Source organism: Dermacentor albipictus, chromosome 1 (assembly GCF_038994185.2).
Source record: "Dermacentor albipictus isolate Rhodes 1998 colony chromosome 1, USDA_Dalb.pri_finalv2, whole genome shotgun sequence".
Taxonomy (NCBI): Eukaryota; Metazoa; Arthropoda; class Arachnida; order Ixodida; family Ixodidae; genus Dermacentor; species Dermacentor albipictus.
Genome location: NC_091821.1, coordinates 273914629 through 273931347, shown reverse-complemented (window position 1 = coordinate 273931347; position 16719 = coordinate 273914629). Strand labels below are relative to the sequence as shown.

General features: G+C 45.6%; 1 protein-coding gene across 2 annotated transcripts in view; it reads left to right on the top strand.

The window, feature by feature from the left end:
* The window catches only part of LOC135908769 (E3 ubiquitin-protein ligase KCMF1-like), an 81298-nt gene extending 65977 nt beyond the window's left edge, over positions 1 to 15321 (top strand). For both annotated transcript variants that reach the window (XM_065440605.1, XM_065440607.1), the window contains 2 exons: positions 7037 to 7316; positions 14731 to 15321. In XM_065440605.1, the coding sequence (XP_065296677.1) occupies positions 7037 to 7316; positions 14731 to 15106 (656 nt within the window). In that variant the 3' untranslated portion in view covers positions 15107 to 15321. The remainder of the gene's footprint in view (positions 1 to 7036; positions 7317 to 14730) is intronic.
* Positions 15322 to 16719: the final 1398 nt, after the last annotated feature.

Sequence of the window (16719 nt, the reverse complement as noted above, 5' to 3'; positions counted from 1 at the left end):
ATAGCAAGCTATGGCTGAAGCTTCGTCACTGAGGGCGGCATAAGTGTAGACAGCGTGGTGATGGGGAGGAGCATCGCGAACTTCTGCTTCGTGATACCTTGTGTAAGACAACTGCCTATCTGTGTGATCAGGATTCATGTTTTGGGGAAACGGGGCAAAGGCCTGGTCAGGGAACAATCTCATGAAGCAGGGAACGAGGGTAGAGGGGTTGAGGGGACTGGCAGATGAAGAAGCGAGAGGATGCTGTGACCAGATGTCGTGGATCTTAGTCGGAACTGATGTAAATGCTGGGCAGCCTCGGCTATTGCCTCTATCGGATTCATCTGGTCCATTAGGGCAAAATGATGAAAGATTGAAACGTCGCAAGCTGGTGACAATCCTCATGGCTTCATGGTTGAGCGATTCGAGTTTTTTTTTTTTATTTCTTTTGGGTCAGACTGTAGAAATTGTAGCCATATATAGCATGTGAGATTAGTAGAGCAGTCACAAGCTGACTGAGAGTTCGCTCATCACTTCCCCAGTTCTTGGACGCAATGCGGCAGACTAGGTGAAGTATCTGATGCCGAGTGATGTTGCAAAGCCATGTTGCTGCACCACCATGTGCATCGATGTAGATGGCTGTCTTGCTGTGATGTATGTTGAAGACTGTCTTGCTGAGATAGTTACTCACCATCAAAGGTGAACGAAAATTCTGAGGCAGAACGAACTTAGTTTTGTCAGCATGAGTCCGACCTCCTTTAGAAATGTAGCAATAGTGTTGAGAAATGAGATATAAGTTTTCTCGATACCTGTAACTTGAAATGATGTGCAAGAATGCCGGTAGTAGATAGCACAAGCGTGGATGCGAGTCCGTGGCAGTAAACTGGGTGAAGTGAGAATACTCCTGAACTACCGTGGTGGCAGCCACCAAAGGGCAAAGCAACAAATTAGTTTTGCTGGAAATAATGTAAGAATTTTTCTGTAAATCGTAGAAGGTTGCAGCACATCCACAGCAATGCTAGGCGGCGCTTTGTTCTAGAAGGCGTTTCTTTTTTCTTTTTTTCAAATGTTCAGTCACTACCATACTTTTATGGCAGTGATGCTCAAAGAGTTAAGTGCAAATAAATTTTTATTCTGTGAAGGTAAATTCTACAGACTTAATGTTATTTTAGATTGCCAGAATTAGAAGCATGCTACGTTTTTTATCCAATTGGGTGCTCATTATATTGAGGTGCACTTTGTTTCGTGCAATGAAGTCATAAAAACAGTGTCTGCACTTGATTCGTGTGCAGGTTAGAATCGTGTAAATACTGGTAAATGACGCAGCGGTGTGTTCGGGTATTATTTTCTGCCTTTCTTTAATTTAGGCCACCGAATAATTCGATCAGTTATATTGGTCTCGTGAAGGTCATATTAATGGAAGGCGACTGTATTTCTTAGCATCATCAATGTGTTATAGCCATATGCTGTGTTCCCGCCGCTCAGTTTGCATTGAAGCGATAGACAGTGTGAAGGTCGCTTTGCTTGCTGCTGCAATTTCTCATGCCAGCGTTCTGACTGCGAGCTTCCATGGTCATCAAATGTGACGTGTTCATGTTTGCCTGTGCGTGCCGACACCATGCTTGTTAGTTTAGTTTGTAAGCGAATGTTTACAAGGAGGCATTCTACTCCGGGGGCTGCTTCGTATGGCGCAACCGCACAAGCCCTGTCTTGAATACGATCTGCGGTGTGGACAGTGTAGGCGCACCGAGGGCCGATAGCATTGTATGCGCTATAGCACCCATACGCTTGCACGGCACCCGCGTTCACGAAGTGAAACATCACCGTCTGTTTTTGTTTCCTCTTGTTTTCGCCTCTGTCCACGGGCGATGTGCACCACAGGCCTCCAGTAGGGGGCCTTGATGTGCACGCCCCCGGACGCGGCATATCGAGGCACCCTAGCTTCTAGGATCGGTAGCAGTGGCGGTCACTTCAAATGTTCGTCTTAAGCGGATTTTTTTTTTATATTGAGCATATGGAAAACCAAACAAACTCCCATGTTGTCCATTATATTTGAGAATTTGGCTGTGACCCGGTATCTACTGGTAGATGATGTTGTGCCCCCTTGTCGATTGCATGATGGTGGAGTAGTCAAATGTCTGTGACTAATTGCACATTAGGTCCGTGGTTGAAAGGGGACAGAAGGCACTGGAGAGCTGCCTTCAAGGCACAAAAGATGGACCATGAATGTGATGATTTGTGGCCAATAAACTCCAGAGCAGCACGGATAGCTGCAGCCGTCGATGATGTAATGTGAGACGTCTTGAATTTGATGGCGACAGATTTTGTGGGAATTACCACTGCTCTAGCTGAACCTTTAGAGGAGACAGAACCGCCCGTGTAAATGTGGATGCGTTCTTTATGCTTGTCATGTAGCAATGAAAGCACGGTTTGTTTGAGGGAAAAGATGATATCTACGTTTTCTTTTTGATGTCAGGAATGACAAGAAGGCTTGGGAGTGGATGCAGGCACCACAGCGGTAGATATGGTTGTGATGTAGGCATGAAGTTTGACGGTAAAGTTCTATGGTTGGTGGCAATAATCCTGTTAAACACTGAACGAGGTCGAGCAGCCGGAAGGGAGGCGAGATGATGCGATGGAAGCCGGGCAAAGTGCCTGATATGCATCCTTAAAGCATCGACTTGAATATACGTATTGATGGGGTAGTTCCGTCTCGTTCAGAAAGACTTCTCCGATGCATGAGACAGGCAACCGAGACCCTGAACTGTTTGTTGTACTTCCCTCCATACGCGACTAGTGAATTAATAAAGGGAAAATCAAACATCCACCTGTTCGTAGCAATTGCTACAAAGCAAACTCATACGGGTTCCTCGAAAAAAAAGCCTCGCAGTTGAAGAAAAATTTGTACTGGTCCGGGACTCAAACCCGGGACCACCGCCTTTCCGGGGCAGCCGCTCTACCATTTGAGCTAACCAGGCAGCTAGCAGATGGGTGACACTCCCTCACCAGAACAGGAATTGGTCTCCCTGGTGCAGTATTCGGCCACTACCTCCAGAGTGATTCCTAACCCATGGCCCTCAGTCCCCAGCAGCTGCAGATCACCTGACCAATATGGCAGTCAGATCTGTAACGCAGCAGAGGGTGCTAATAATCTCTGGGTCTGGACAGGCCACCAATGGAAACTGACCCTGTCAACTTTTAATTGCCGAACTCTGTCGAGTGAGGCTAGCTTAGCAGGACTCTTTGAGTAACTGTCATTGTTTGGGATATCGTCGGCCGTAGTGAGATTAGAACTGGTGAGGCTTATACATTGCTGAATAACGGACATCTCCTCGGCTATAGAGGTCTCCCAGATAAGAAGCAAAACGGGGTAGAATTCCTAATCCTTAAAGACATAGCAGGCAACATTGACGAATTCTACAGCATTAATAAGAGTGTAGCTGTATTCGTAATCAAACTTAAAGGGACCCTGAAACGATTTTGACTATTTTGTACAAACGTACTGAGTCATTACAGTAGGTCCTTCTGATCATTAATTGGTGCATGTAAGTGCTCTGCATAAAGTGTGTAATTTATTATAAGGTTTTTAAAATTGTACATTGCTGCTGATAGGAGCACACTGCTCGGCGGAATTTTCAGCCGCCCCTACCCATATGACGTAAATCACCCAATTGACGAGTCGGTCACAGTCCTTTCGTGGGCACTATGATTTGACTTTGTTGCGTTCTGGACTGCAAACGTAGCGACTGGCAATATGTCTAACTGCGACATCGTGTCTCTCTGTAAGGCAGCCAACGAGTGGACTGGCTGCAGCACATCGGACTGCCGCTGTCCGATCGGCGCCAGGATTTGCGTGTTTGCGGCTGTCACTTTACACTGGAAGATTACTAACGCTATAGCGTTTCGCAAGTCCGATATTAGGGTAAACGCATGCGCAAGGGGACAGGGCCTGGCCGTTTAACTGGGTCATTTCACGGGATGAGCAGAAGCGCAAATGTGAATGGTCTGCACGATGCAGCCATGTGGTGGCACGGAGCTCAACCACACACAGTAGCAGTAACGAAATGTATTCTTCTTTGCTGCTGGTGTACATGTTTTACAGGAGTGTAATTGTTAACACATTGTTTTTGTGAATGTTTAAAATGTTTTACACCTGGTTAAAGCAATAGTAGCTCTTTGTTTTGCTGATTAAGCTCTGCGCCAATGGGTGGCTGGACCGTGGAGGCCGATCAGGCAGCTGACATACATCTATGCTAAAGTTCCTTCATCAGCTTAGTTTATGCCTCCACTGTTCTGTCGAAACGGCCAGCTCGCCTGTGGTTACCGGATAACCAAACATGTTTGGCTCTGCGACAGAATGCTCGCAATGCACGCTGCTTCGATAGCTCTCGCTTGGGGTCGACTGCCAAGCAGTTGCCGGAGAGTTTGGAGAGGCTTTGCGCGAGCACTTGCAGAGAACCGGAAATCGACGACACGATGTGCCATCATGCCGCAGAGCTAGTGAAGGCGGAGCTTAGCTCTGATCACTCGGTGAACGAGTTGATGAGAAAATGCATGATTATGGAGGAGGGTAGCTTGTAATCGTCCATAGCTCTCTAAATATGAGGCGTTTCACACAAATTGGGGTGCAAATTATTACTTTAGCTGTACCCTACACGTCTACAAAACTTGTCCGAACCGTTTTAGGGGCCCTTTAACTGAGAGTTCACTATTTTCTTTTAAATAATTGGACTGCAGGAGTAAAAACTACTGGCAGTTTCTCAACAAGACTCGGAACAACATACACTTGGTTTTATTCATGTAGAATGATCCGTGTTTTTTTTTTTTTAAGTCTGTGCATGATACCTGGCACACACATATATGGGTCTCCCACCACCAGAGAACTATGTAACGGTCACTAATTCCAAACGCCCATGAGTCTATTGCTGACAAGTAAGCCTCCTGAAGTGACATGCTGAAAACCTTGCAAACGGTTCTGCCCCTTCTAAAATGACAGCACGCTCCTGTTTATTTACGAATGAGGCCGCATGCTTGAGCCACTAGCGTGCATGGATGAAAAGCTCCAGAGAAGGTGGCTCACCTCAACCGAAAACTTTCTTGTTGGCATCATTCCCAAGTGAAAAAAACTGTATGGTAATAATGTACTACAGTATATCCTCGTTCATACATTTTAGAAAAGAGAAAAAAAAAACATGAGAAAGAAATGATCTAAGCAAAAAAGCATACGATCCAAAGTCGCAAAAAATTTGGCAGACTAAACTGCAGTCAACGTCTTTGTAATGCGAAGTGCTGCAGCACGAGAGGAGAAGTCAACATACACCGAGCTGGTTGGTGGGACCCACGTGGCCCACCCAAAACGTGTGTTGTTTTTGCAGCTTCAGCAAGCTTATGGGCTCCTTGAATTTGGTTGGATCAACAGTTTCTGTGGGCAGGCGGGACATTTTGGCGGGAAGTTTCGACGTGCTCGCTCAGTAGGAGACACCTCTACCTGATGGGGCCCGAGCAGCGCCTCCCTTCTCATTCTCCTATTGTGTAGTGTTTTAAGACGGCAACAGGAAACCGGAACAAAAAAATGCCAGAATACAATACTGCCAGAGCGAAACTTGACGCTCACTTCACGCCACCTGTAACAGCGAACAGCGATGCGTTTGGGTGATCGCTTATAGTAAAAGCATGCAGTATGCTTCCAAGAGCACTATGCCACGTGCAGTCAAACAGCAAGGTAAATGAAGATGCTTATTGCAGTACGGTTGGTGGTGACAGCTGTGAGCACGACATGTGACAACCCGCAATATTTGCTAGTATGGAAGAGGAAACTGACTGCATGCCGTCATTTTCATGTAGCGCAGGTGGTTGAGAACTGTGGGATAAGCTGCTGTGGTGGGCGCCTACTGCTCTAGATCGGGCATGCCCCTGCCTTTTCTTCTTTATACGGGATCTAATGACTTGAAAATGTATAATAGAATTGCAGTTTGGTGATGTACTGAACGTTGGCACCTGGAAAGCGTACGAAACGGGATGGTATCATAAGTGAAAGGTTGTAGACTACAGTATCGGCAGATATTTAACCTGTATGTTCTTTTAGTCTAGTTGTTACTGGGATCTTTGTGCACACTTTGGTTTTCCCCTACCACTGACTGACTCTGTGACTGATGTTGATGACTATGTTTTGGCCAGAAAAGTAGTTTGAGGGCTACAGATGCAAATTGGCATCAGTCACGGCTTTTAGTGCAAGCTTGAGGCATTGTTGACGCTCCTCAAAAGTAAGTGCATAGGCTATGATATTGTCCAGCTATGCACGGCTCTTAAGCCATCTTTACATGGATACAGCAGAAGCGTATCGTATCAATTTATATTGCATATACTCGTATGCCACCGTTTACATGAATGTGCATTTTCCTGTTCAGCAAGCTAATGCCACCTAGTGTCAGACTTGAAAGTTGGCGCCATCACTTCTGATAAATAAGCCTGCTTTTTCTATTGCATTGTGAAATGTACCAAAATTGTAGGGTGTCGGCTACATTCCCTCACATTCTGCTTCATTTGTCCATGTGGACAAACTTGCACGACGTTTATTTTGCTGAAATGTACTGCATTGTATCGCAATACTAAAATTTCACAGCATGTCTGCAACTGTTTTCATGCCCAGTGGTAGCCAAGTGTAGCAGCCTCAGCTTCCATCCCCTCAATGTGGACTTGGCTATGTAAATGATGTAAATCAAGTAACACACCATTGTTAATGTAATTTATTATAGACAAAGAAGACACTCTTTCAACGTGTGTAATGTACTCATGAGTGAAAAGAAATACTAGTGTGCGTCCTTCTCCGGGATCTGCCATTTCTGTTTTGATGATGTGCATGTGTGCGTGTGTGTGTGTGCATGTGCAGAGCAAGAAAGGGTTTTTTTGAATGTTTACTTTCTTGTTTTTGTAGCCGCTAAGGCAAGGCCCCATGTGTATTGCGGACCCCAGGTCCTATGTGCGAAGCAGTGTATGGAGGACTTGCCTCTTGCGTGTGCCACTCGTGTGCTAGCTCTGTGCCTCCCTATGTGTGCAGAGCTACTGTCACAGCTGTCATCAGGTGTGCGCCGCACAGCCACCTTAGCAGCACCCAGCACCACATCGCAGATCCAGCAGTTGCAGATGCAGCTTCAGCTGGAGCGGCAGCAGGCGCAGGCTGCACGCCAGCAGCTGGAGCGCTTGCCTCGTCGTCAGGCACACCTGGCCAGCCCGGCAACTGCAGCTGCCACACTGCACTGCCCACAGACGGCCACCACACCTGCCTCTGCGCCTAGTGGCGAAGCCCCTGCCCCTGCAGCTCACTTTCTGCTCTCCAGGTGCGTACTGTGTCGTCCCTGCTGTTCTAGCAGCCAACCAAAATGTTGTGTACTGTTTGCTAGGACTACTATTTAAAAAGTAACCACAGGAGCACAGCGTCCTTTTATTTTCCCCACATTTTGTACCACATGCAAGCAGGACTCTGCAGCAGAGCACATGTGACAAGTTCTTTCTGTTGTTTTCTTTCAGTGTAAGATAACTGACTGGCTCGCTGTCATTGAATTTATAAGAATGTAATCATGAATTAATGCCAGCAGTGAAGGTGGGAAAGTGTACCCTCCAATTGCTTGAAAATAAAATTTAACTTTAACTTACATTTGCAATGTACCCATATTCCTATGTTTATATTAGCACCATTTAGCATAGTGCGATGCGTGCAGGCATATGTTAACGCCCATAGTGGATCACCCATCACCCCCAAGGTCTTTCCAAGTGTCGAGTCCTGCTGTGCTTGGGCGCATGTTGCAGGAACGGACTGCCCATCGCTATACTATAGAATGTTATACAATAAAACCTCGATATAGTGAACTTGAATGTAACAAAGCATATAACTTTTTGTACGTTCATGTCTATAGAAGTGCAGCACAAGCATGTATTTTTAACCTCAATATAACAAGCTGTGTTTATCTGCGATTTCAATACAATAACACGCCCATTAGAGTGGATCCGCATACAAAATACTTTGGGGTATAACACAATTCTTCTTACTTGGTTCGGTCTGCTTATATTATCAATGCAGCAAATTCCACTTTTAAAGGACCCAGCTAACAAAGGAAACACTTTGGCCCGAATTTTGTCTAGGTGCTGTAAGCACAACATGTTCTGCTGCTACGATACGTACGTGCAGCAGTGCACTGCACGCAATTATTTCTGGCCGCTCACAGAATGTGCAAAATGTTTTATTTTTTAAGGAACAAACACACTAGCAACAAGCTTCCTTCAATGGTGTGTGATGCAACGCCCAACGGAGAGTTTTCAAGTTGATGACACAAGCGGCTCACCGCCGTCTACAGGTTTTGGCTCAGTGACGAGCTAGTGCCGAGGGTGCTGATGAAACTTTGGTGTTAACTCATCATCATCATCAGCCTGTTTTATGTCTACTGCAGGACAAAGGCCTCTCCCTGCTATCTCCAATTACCCCTGACCTGCACCAACCGATTCCAGCTAGCGCCTGCGAATTAATTTCATCTGCCCACATAGCCTTCTGCCGTCCTTGACTGTGCTTCCCTTCTCTTGGCACCCATTCTGTAACCGTAATGGTCCACCGGTTATCTAACCTATGCATTACATGAACGGCCTAGCTCTATTTCTTTCTCTTAATGTCAATTAGGATATCGGCTATCCCTATTTGCTCTCTGATCCACACCACTCTCTTCCTGTCTCCTAACGTTATACCTAACATTCTTCATTCCATCACTCTTTGTGCGGTCCTTAACTTGTTTTCGAGCTTCTTTGTCAGTCTCCAAGTTATTGCCCCATATGTCAGCGCCAGTAGAATGCATTGATTGTACACCTTTCTTTTTAATGATAATAGTAAGCTTCCAGTAAGGATCTAACAATGTCTGCCGAATGCGCTCCAACCCATTTTTATTGTTGTGTAAATTTCCTGCTCTTGATCAGGGTCCCCTGTGAATAATTAACCTAGGTAAACATACTCCTTCACAGACTCTAGCGGCTGACTGGCGATCGTGAACTCTTGTTCCTTTGCTCGGCTATTGATCATTATCTTTGTCTTTTGCATATTAATCTTCAACCCCACTCTTATACCCTCTCTGTTAAGTGCATTGCAATAGAAATACACCGATGACATCCGAAGAGCAAGTGACATGCGGGAAGCAACGACGTGAGGGCCTCAATCATTTGTTGAGCAAAACGAGAACAAGGTGAAAGCTGGAGCCAACGTTTCGACAAGTGGACTTGTCTTCCACAAGGCGACGTATGCTTTCCTCGCCACAGTATATATAGGTGGATTTCTTCTTAAGGGGAGAGGGTGTGAGGTGGGTGGCTGCGGCAACGAGGGAAGGTGTGTTAGCGTGTCGAATTGAGAATAAAGGAATGCTGTGCACAAGGCCAAGGCCAGCCCCCCCCCCTGTAACTGTCTTGTCTTCTTCGTCTTGAAGAAGACACGTCCACTTGTCGAAACGTTGGCTCCGGCTTTCACCTTGTTCTCGTTTTACTCATTGCTTGAATTTCCATCTCCCTCATTCCCCGTGTTTTCCCTCAATCATTTGCTGTAACTCGTCCCCAGTGTTGCTGAACAGGACAATGTCGTCTGCAGATCTAAGGTAGCTCAGATATTCGCCATTGATCCTTACTCCTAAGTCTTTCCAGTTTAATAGCTTGAATACTTCTTCCAAGCACGCAGTGAATAACATTGGAGAGATTGTGTCTTGTCTGACCCCTTTCTTTATAGCTATCTTCCCCCTTGTGGAGAATTAAGTTAGCTGTGCAATTTCTGTAGATATTTCGCAAGATATTTACGTAAGCATCCTGTACTCCTTGCTTACGTAATGCCTCTGACTGTTGGTATCTCAACTGAATCAAATGCGTTCTCGTAATCTATGAAAGCCATATAGAGACACTGATTGTACTCTGCGGATTTCTCGAGTACCTGATTGATGACATGGATGTGATCCATTGCAGAGTATCGCTTCCTGAAACTTGCCTGTTCCCCTTGTTGACTAAAGTCTAGTGTTGCTCTTATTCTATTGGAAATTATCTTGTTCAATATTTTATATAATATTGGAAGTAAGCTAATGGGCCTATAATTTTTCAATTCTTTGTCTCCCTTTTTATGGATTAGTTTAACGTTGGCATTCTTCTAGTTCTCTGGGACCCTTGAAGTCAATAGGCAGTTCGTATAAAGGGCCGCTAGTTTTTCAGGCATTATGTCTCCACCATCTTTGATTTAATCGACTGGTAGTCCATCTTCTCCTGCCGCTTTTCCTTGTTTCACGTCTTGCAAAGCCCTTCTAACTTCATCGCTAGTTATAGAAGGAGCCTCTGTAACCTGTTCATTACTACTTTGAATGGAGGTATCGTGGCTGCTTTGAGTGTACTGTACAGGTCAGCATAGAATTCTCCCGCTGCTTTTAGTATATCTTCTCCCATGAGAAGTATAGTAAAGAAGATAAGTCTCCCATGACTACAGTATACTGAGCTTGCACTTTTCGCATCGCTAATTCAACATCTTCATAAAACTGTTCTATTTTTTTATCATCGTGACTGGAGGTGGGAGCGTAGGTTTGTACTGCCTTTATTCTATACCGTGTTTACATGATTCTAAGCCGACAAGAATGTAAGTCGACCCCCCCCCCCCCCATATCGCGTGACAAGAACAAAAAAGAAGAAAAGAGAGCATACACAAGGGTGCATTTGATAACGAAAATTTATTACTAGCTGACATGGTCACTGGACTACTCGTCTTCACTACTGCTGCCATCGTCATCGTTGCTATGGTCCCACAACGCGTCATCGTCCCGCGAAATTTCACATTTGGCAAAGGACCGCACCACGACATCTTGTGGAACAGCAGCCCACACCGAATGCGCCCAACCACACGCAGGGAGGCTCTTTTGACAGGTCCAGTTGGCGTAATTTCGCAGTCTTCTGCCGCCAGCCACTCGTACTCACGGCGTAGCAGGCCCTTAAAAGGCGAAGATCCGGGCTTGTTTCATGACCATGTTGCACTTCATTGGCAGGGACCGATCGCGCATTTCAGCGACGTACGCCGCAAGCTTAGCCTACAGCTCCGGAAAGCGTCCAGGCTTCGTCACGTGGGAAATTCCTCACTTGACGTCACAGGTGAAAATTTCGCTTCGCTGCAGTCGCCACTCTCGCACCACCCGTTCAGAAACATCGAACTTGCCGCCCGCTGCGCAGTGATTTGTTTCTTCGGCGTAAAGGATGGCAGCCCTTTTGAACGCTGCTGTAAACGAGTGCCGAATGATTAGTGGGCCTGGAGCACTCACGTCGACTGAGGAAGCATAGAAGTAGCACGTAGCCGGCAGTCAAGTGGAACGCGTGAAACCCATGCCTTTCGTCAAACTATTGAGAAAGCTCATTGAGCGGTATCTGCTCTTCCATAAACTACTGATACTCCCCGCAAGCGCAAATGGAACAGCGGCGCTTCATTCAACTATCGACACCCCCTCATGAGTGTTGTGTGCACTGTAAAACTCTCAAAAATGTTGAAAAACCATTCCGAAAAGCGAACAAACACGCGGGATAGCAAAAAGCTATGGGTAAGGCCATAGAGCAAACATAAAACTTTAACTACGTTGTAGCTCCCGTTGGTCTCGCTTTTTTGGCGGTGCCATGTTTTGGTTTCGACTAAGTCGACCCCCCACTCAGATTTTCAAATTTACAAAATGTGGTCTACTTACAATTGTGTAAATACGGTACCTCCTATTCAGCTTTATAACGACTACTGCTACCTTCTCATTCATGCTGTAGAATTCGTCAATGTTGCCCGCTATGTCCTTTTTGATTAGGATTCCTACTCCAAACTGCTGCTTATCTGGTAGTGTTCTATAGCAGAGGATGTGGCTATTTGTCAGTACTGTATAAGCTTCGCCAGTTGTTCTTATTTCACTAAGGCCATTGATATTTCAAAGAGTCCTGCTAGGCTAGCTTCGCTTGAAGGGGTTCAGGTGCTAAGCGTTGCAAGGGTCAGTTTCCATTGGCGGCCTGTCCGGGTCCAGAAATTCTTAACACCCTCTGCTGCATTAAAGGCCTGACCACCGCCTTGGTCAGGTGCTCCGCAGCTGCTGGGGACTGAGGGCCATTGGTTAATCGAATGAGTCATTTGGGAGGCAGTGGCCAAGTACTGCACCAGGGAGACCAATTCTGTTTTGGTGAGGGAGTGTCTTGTTGGAGCTTAGTGGGTCTCCCTAATTTGGTTGTACCTAGATTAGTATAGCCCCACTTTCTGTCGGCGTTTTTGCCAGCGTCAGGTGCCACTCCAAGCCTGGAGATGAAGTGTACTGGGGGAGGTGAATTTGAGCTTCCCACCTTCAGGGGAAAAAACGCGAGGATTCGAACTTCTGACTGTGGCAACCAAGCATTCAAGCTAGCTCAGTCAGATAACCCTGCAGGCTGTCAGGCCACCTCATGTCGGAGAATTCCAGCCCAGACAATACTACGCGGCTCAAAACATGCTTGAATTATCTGCTGCATACGGGTTTTACTGATTGCGGGAAGTGGCACGACATAGTATTTCTCAATGGTTATAACATTGTGGTTGCGGAGTCTCCTGTACGCATGCGGCCATGAACAGTTCTAGATACACTATATGTTTTCAGCGAATTTGAACAGCACTTAAATGTAGTGTGGGAAAATAAACAAAAATGAGAAAAAGAAAGAACTGTCAGTGCTTACCGGGAATTCAATAGTCGCGTATGGACAGAGGTAGACCAAACAGCTCACGGTCTCGTCTGCCTGCCTCAGGCATCGGAGAAGTCTTTATGAACGATACGTAACTGATATTTAAGCACTCCCAAGGCAGAGGTCTCGGATGAGAGAAGGGTGCATTGGCAGAGACTTTTGCTCAGAGGGCAAATCCTCAGAGTGGCGAGACAGGCCGCCAAACTATATCGTTCTGAGCCACGCATAAAATAGTTGACCTTGGAAGTGGTCGCGCTCTATGCTTACGCATTCAAAATAAATGCAGACCAAAGAAAAGAATAGCCATATTCTTTCACAGCGCAAGGGGTTGTGCCACTTGCAATCAAAACGTGGTGGTACTATTGTGACTTTATCAAGACAACTTGCCGCTGCACTTTTTGATGGACATTGTTACTGTGGTTACAATTAGAGCACTGCATGGGCCTGCTTTTTCGGTCCAAGCCAGGCCTGCTTTATGAAGCCCAAGCCTAGCCCAGGACCGTGATACTAAGTGCGGGCCAGGCCCGGGCGTACATGACCAAGCCTAGCCTGGGCCTGGCCCAGGTGTTCATTACTAAGCTTAGCCAGGGCCTGCGTGTGCATGAGGAGGCCGACCTGTAAGTAAGTAAAAAAAAAAATTGTCTATTGTACCATATGTGTCAGCCTCATCTTCTTGGTGTCTAATCAGCTGCAGTGTATTAGCAATAAAAGATCGAAATCTTTGTTTCTCCCATGGGAACATCGGTGATCTGGCCCATGGCCTGTGCTGTTATCCTTCTGCTGGTGCGCATGCATTTACCTTGGTCGTACAATTTTGTCCTATGTTGCTGGTAGCACATGTTAACATTAGTGAAGTACATTTGTACTTTGATGTTATGGGTCATTCCATGCCAAATGCATCAGCCAAAAAACTCTTCTTCCCGCTCTGATTCCTTTTTAAAAATTCTGGACATTATTAGCTCTAAATTTGCAAAATATTTTGAGAAAAAAAATTTGTCTCCCAAGTGCCAATTGAATTCTACTCCTAAAAGCAAAACATGATGTACTAAAAAGAAAATTGTGAAAGATTGAACTTTAATTCCGAGAAAGTGGAAATATCATTTCAGTGCCTTAGATTCTGCTTTTCTATTCTCTCCTTTGTAGGCCCCGACTTTGTTATTTATATTTATAGTGTGTGAGCAAAAAGGCCAATTAGGGGCACACCTGAGATTACTTTTTTAAGTTTAGGCAGTTGTTTTGTTGTGTTTTTTTGCAGTCTTGTCGAAATAATTGGCTAAAATATGTGGGCATGCAACAGCCACAATGTATTAGAGGAGAATGATCCCAAATTTGTAAAAATTGCATTTGTGTGATGTTTTCAGCTGTAAATTCTGCTTGAGGTGGTCTACTTAAAAAATATAAGTTGCAAATTTCATGCAAGGACACTTAACAGTTTGTTTTAGAAAGTTTGAGCAGAGTAATTTTTGCATTAGGCAAGGGAGAGCTTTTTGAAATTTGGTCCCTACTCTATGTGGGACCGTTGACCAGCAATGCATCTTCACTGCAATATATTCCTCGGTGTGGGGGTGTTTTGAACACATTTTTCTCTGGATGTTTTGCAGATGTGTTCAAGACTGTTGCACCTTAGTTTGTTTAATCACCTTCAGTTGATGTGCCCAGTGGAAGTAGTCACCGAGTTTTGCATTAAAAGATGCAAACGTTGCATTGCAGGCCACAGTTGCAGTTGCATTTTCTAAATTAACATCAGTTGCTTTTTTAGCATTTCGTTTGGCATTCTGCAGTTAAGCATATTTGATTCCGGGCCACAGCCATTGCATATCAATGGGGTGGAATTCAGAAACGCTTGTTTTACCAAAGAATGCACAGTATTGCATGTGCAGTGTTGAAACTAGTGTAAAGTATTTTTCTAGAGAAAATACTGGAATGCTCATGAATATGCTGTGACAAAGGGGCCATCCAGCATGTGCTGCTTTATAGCTGTGTGTCACTATGCTTTATCCTTTTGGCATGATTGCTGTTTCATTTCAGGTGTGTAGAGCCAAGCCTTTCGGAGTCTGAACAGCAAGCACTGGAGCTGGAACGTGCTGACCGAAGTTTGTTTGCCCAAGAGCTACTGCTGACCACATTGGCCGAGCGGTTGCATTGGCCTCCTGGTTGTGCCTGGACGCAGCAGGGCACATCCAAGCCTGCCGTAGCTACAACACCACCTTGCACTGCTGTGGAGCTGTCTGTTGTGGAGAACCCTGAACGGGCCACGTCAGCTGCGCCTACTGCTGAGCGTGCTCAATCAGAACGAGCCCAGCCTGACCGGAGCCTATCACGAGAAGGTCGGCTATCTCCGTCACGTCGAAAAGTGGTGCGCGTGCTGGACGAGCGGAACAAACTGAAGGAGCCACCGCATTGAGTGGGCTATGTGGGGGAGAAGACACCGCTTTTGTTTTACTGCTGCTGGACCCCCCTCCCCCTCCCCTCCTGCTGGAAGACTTTGCCGGCTACCGGTCTCTCACATTGTGGGGTGGGTCAGCAACCCGGTATTTATTCTGCTGCCAGAGTGCATGGCCTTGTGGATATAGCATAACTAGATCAAGACGGATGAAATAAAATGTTTGCAACTGACAAGCAGTGATGTTAGGTCGGTGCTTCTGAGGATTACTGCCATGGCCTAGTTGGGTTGGTAAAAGATTACTTGAAAACAAGGGACCAGTAGGCCCTTTTGTTCTGCCTTGTAAGTGCGCATATTTTATGAATGACCTCACTTGATGAGTTTTGGGGGCCGGTAAGCTTGTGCTAGTCTCCTCTTATGTATTTCTTTTTCGAAGAAAAAAAAAAGTGGCAAGTATGTCACGCATTTGTGTCATTATTGCTCAATAATATGGGCTCTGTTTTTATGAACTGCTTATAGTTGGTGGTCACTGGGTGAAGTAAACTGATGCTGACACATTATTTTAATTAGCTGTCACTTGTTGATGGGCCAAGCCATAGAAATCGTTTGATAATGCCAGCATCATTAAAGTGCACATCAAAGCAGCATTCGGATTTCCAGTTCCACACCACCACACGGCACCAGTTCTACAAAGCTAAATTGTTGTCTGGTTTGGCCATGCAGCCTGCCAAAGAAGACTGCTGACTACACATGTGACAGCAGGTTTTAACCCTGAATACAAGGCTGCCTGCTGATGCTTCCTGGGTTAAGGGTGTTCAAATAGCGAAATTTCCATATCAGCTCGAACAGAAATATTCTAGAGAAATCACCTTCGAATATCGAGTCTGAGATAATTTGTCGAGTGCGCTTACTTTATGCGTGTAATGCCATTCACAACTGATGTCCAATCAACTGATACCTGTGTCACGGACACATTTAGAAGCCTTCCAGTCGACGGCCTTCGAAACGCCACAATTCTGTCATGTCAAAGGAGTTGTCGAGCTGCTACACTGCACTTTTCAAAGGCCGTTGAGTAGTTCAGGCGTTTCTCGCAATGTTGTGTGGCGCTGCGGATCTTTATTTTTGTTTTCATGTCATGAAAAGTTAAGCATTAAAACCACTGAAAGCACTATAATTTCTTTCGTTTGTTTATACATTAAAACGATTGTTTATACATTGCCATACATATACGTTAAGTTGTTGAGTAGCGAAACTGCGGCAACGTTTGCTCCGCTGGATGTGGCTGCCATTTAGTGTGTGTTTACATGTCTCAAACTTCAATGTGCGCTGTGACTGAACTCTTGCTCTGTCGCTATGGGTGACAGAGAGACAGAGGCTCAAGATGACGAGGCTGCTATGATATTCTATATGGGTGCGATCATGCAGCTTGATGCCGAGATTCAGGCGGCGAAGGCGGAAGCCGACACCTTCGAGGAAGAGCTGCTGATCGTCAACGATTTGATGATGACAATAGACTCCGTGACTGGCAGCACCTGGAGTAGAGGGAGAATGTACTAGACAACATGGAGGAAGGAATGACCACAAGCACGTTGTCGAGAGTATGTGCAGTTCACACATATAAAATGGCAAAAATA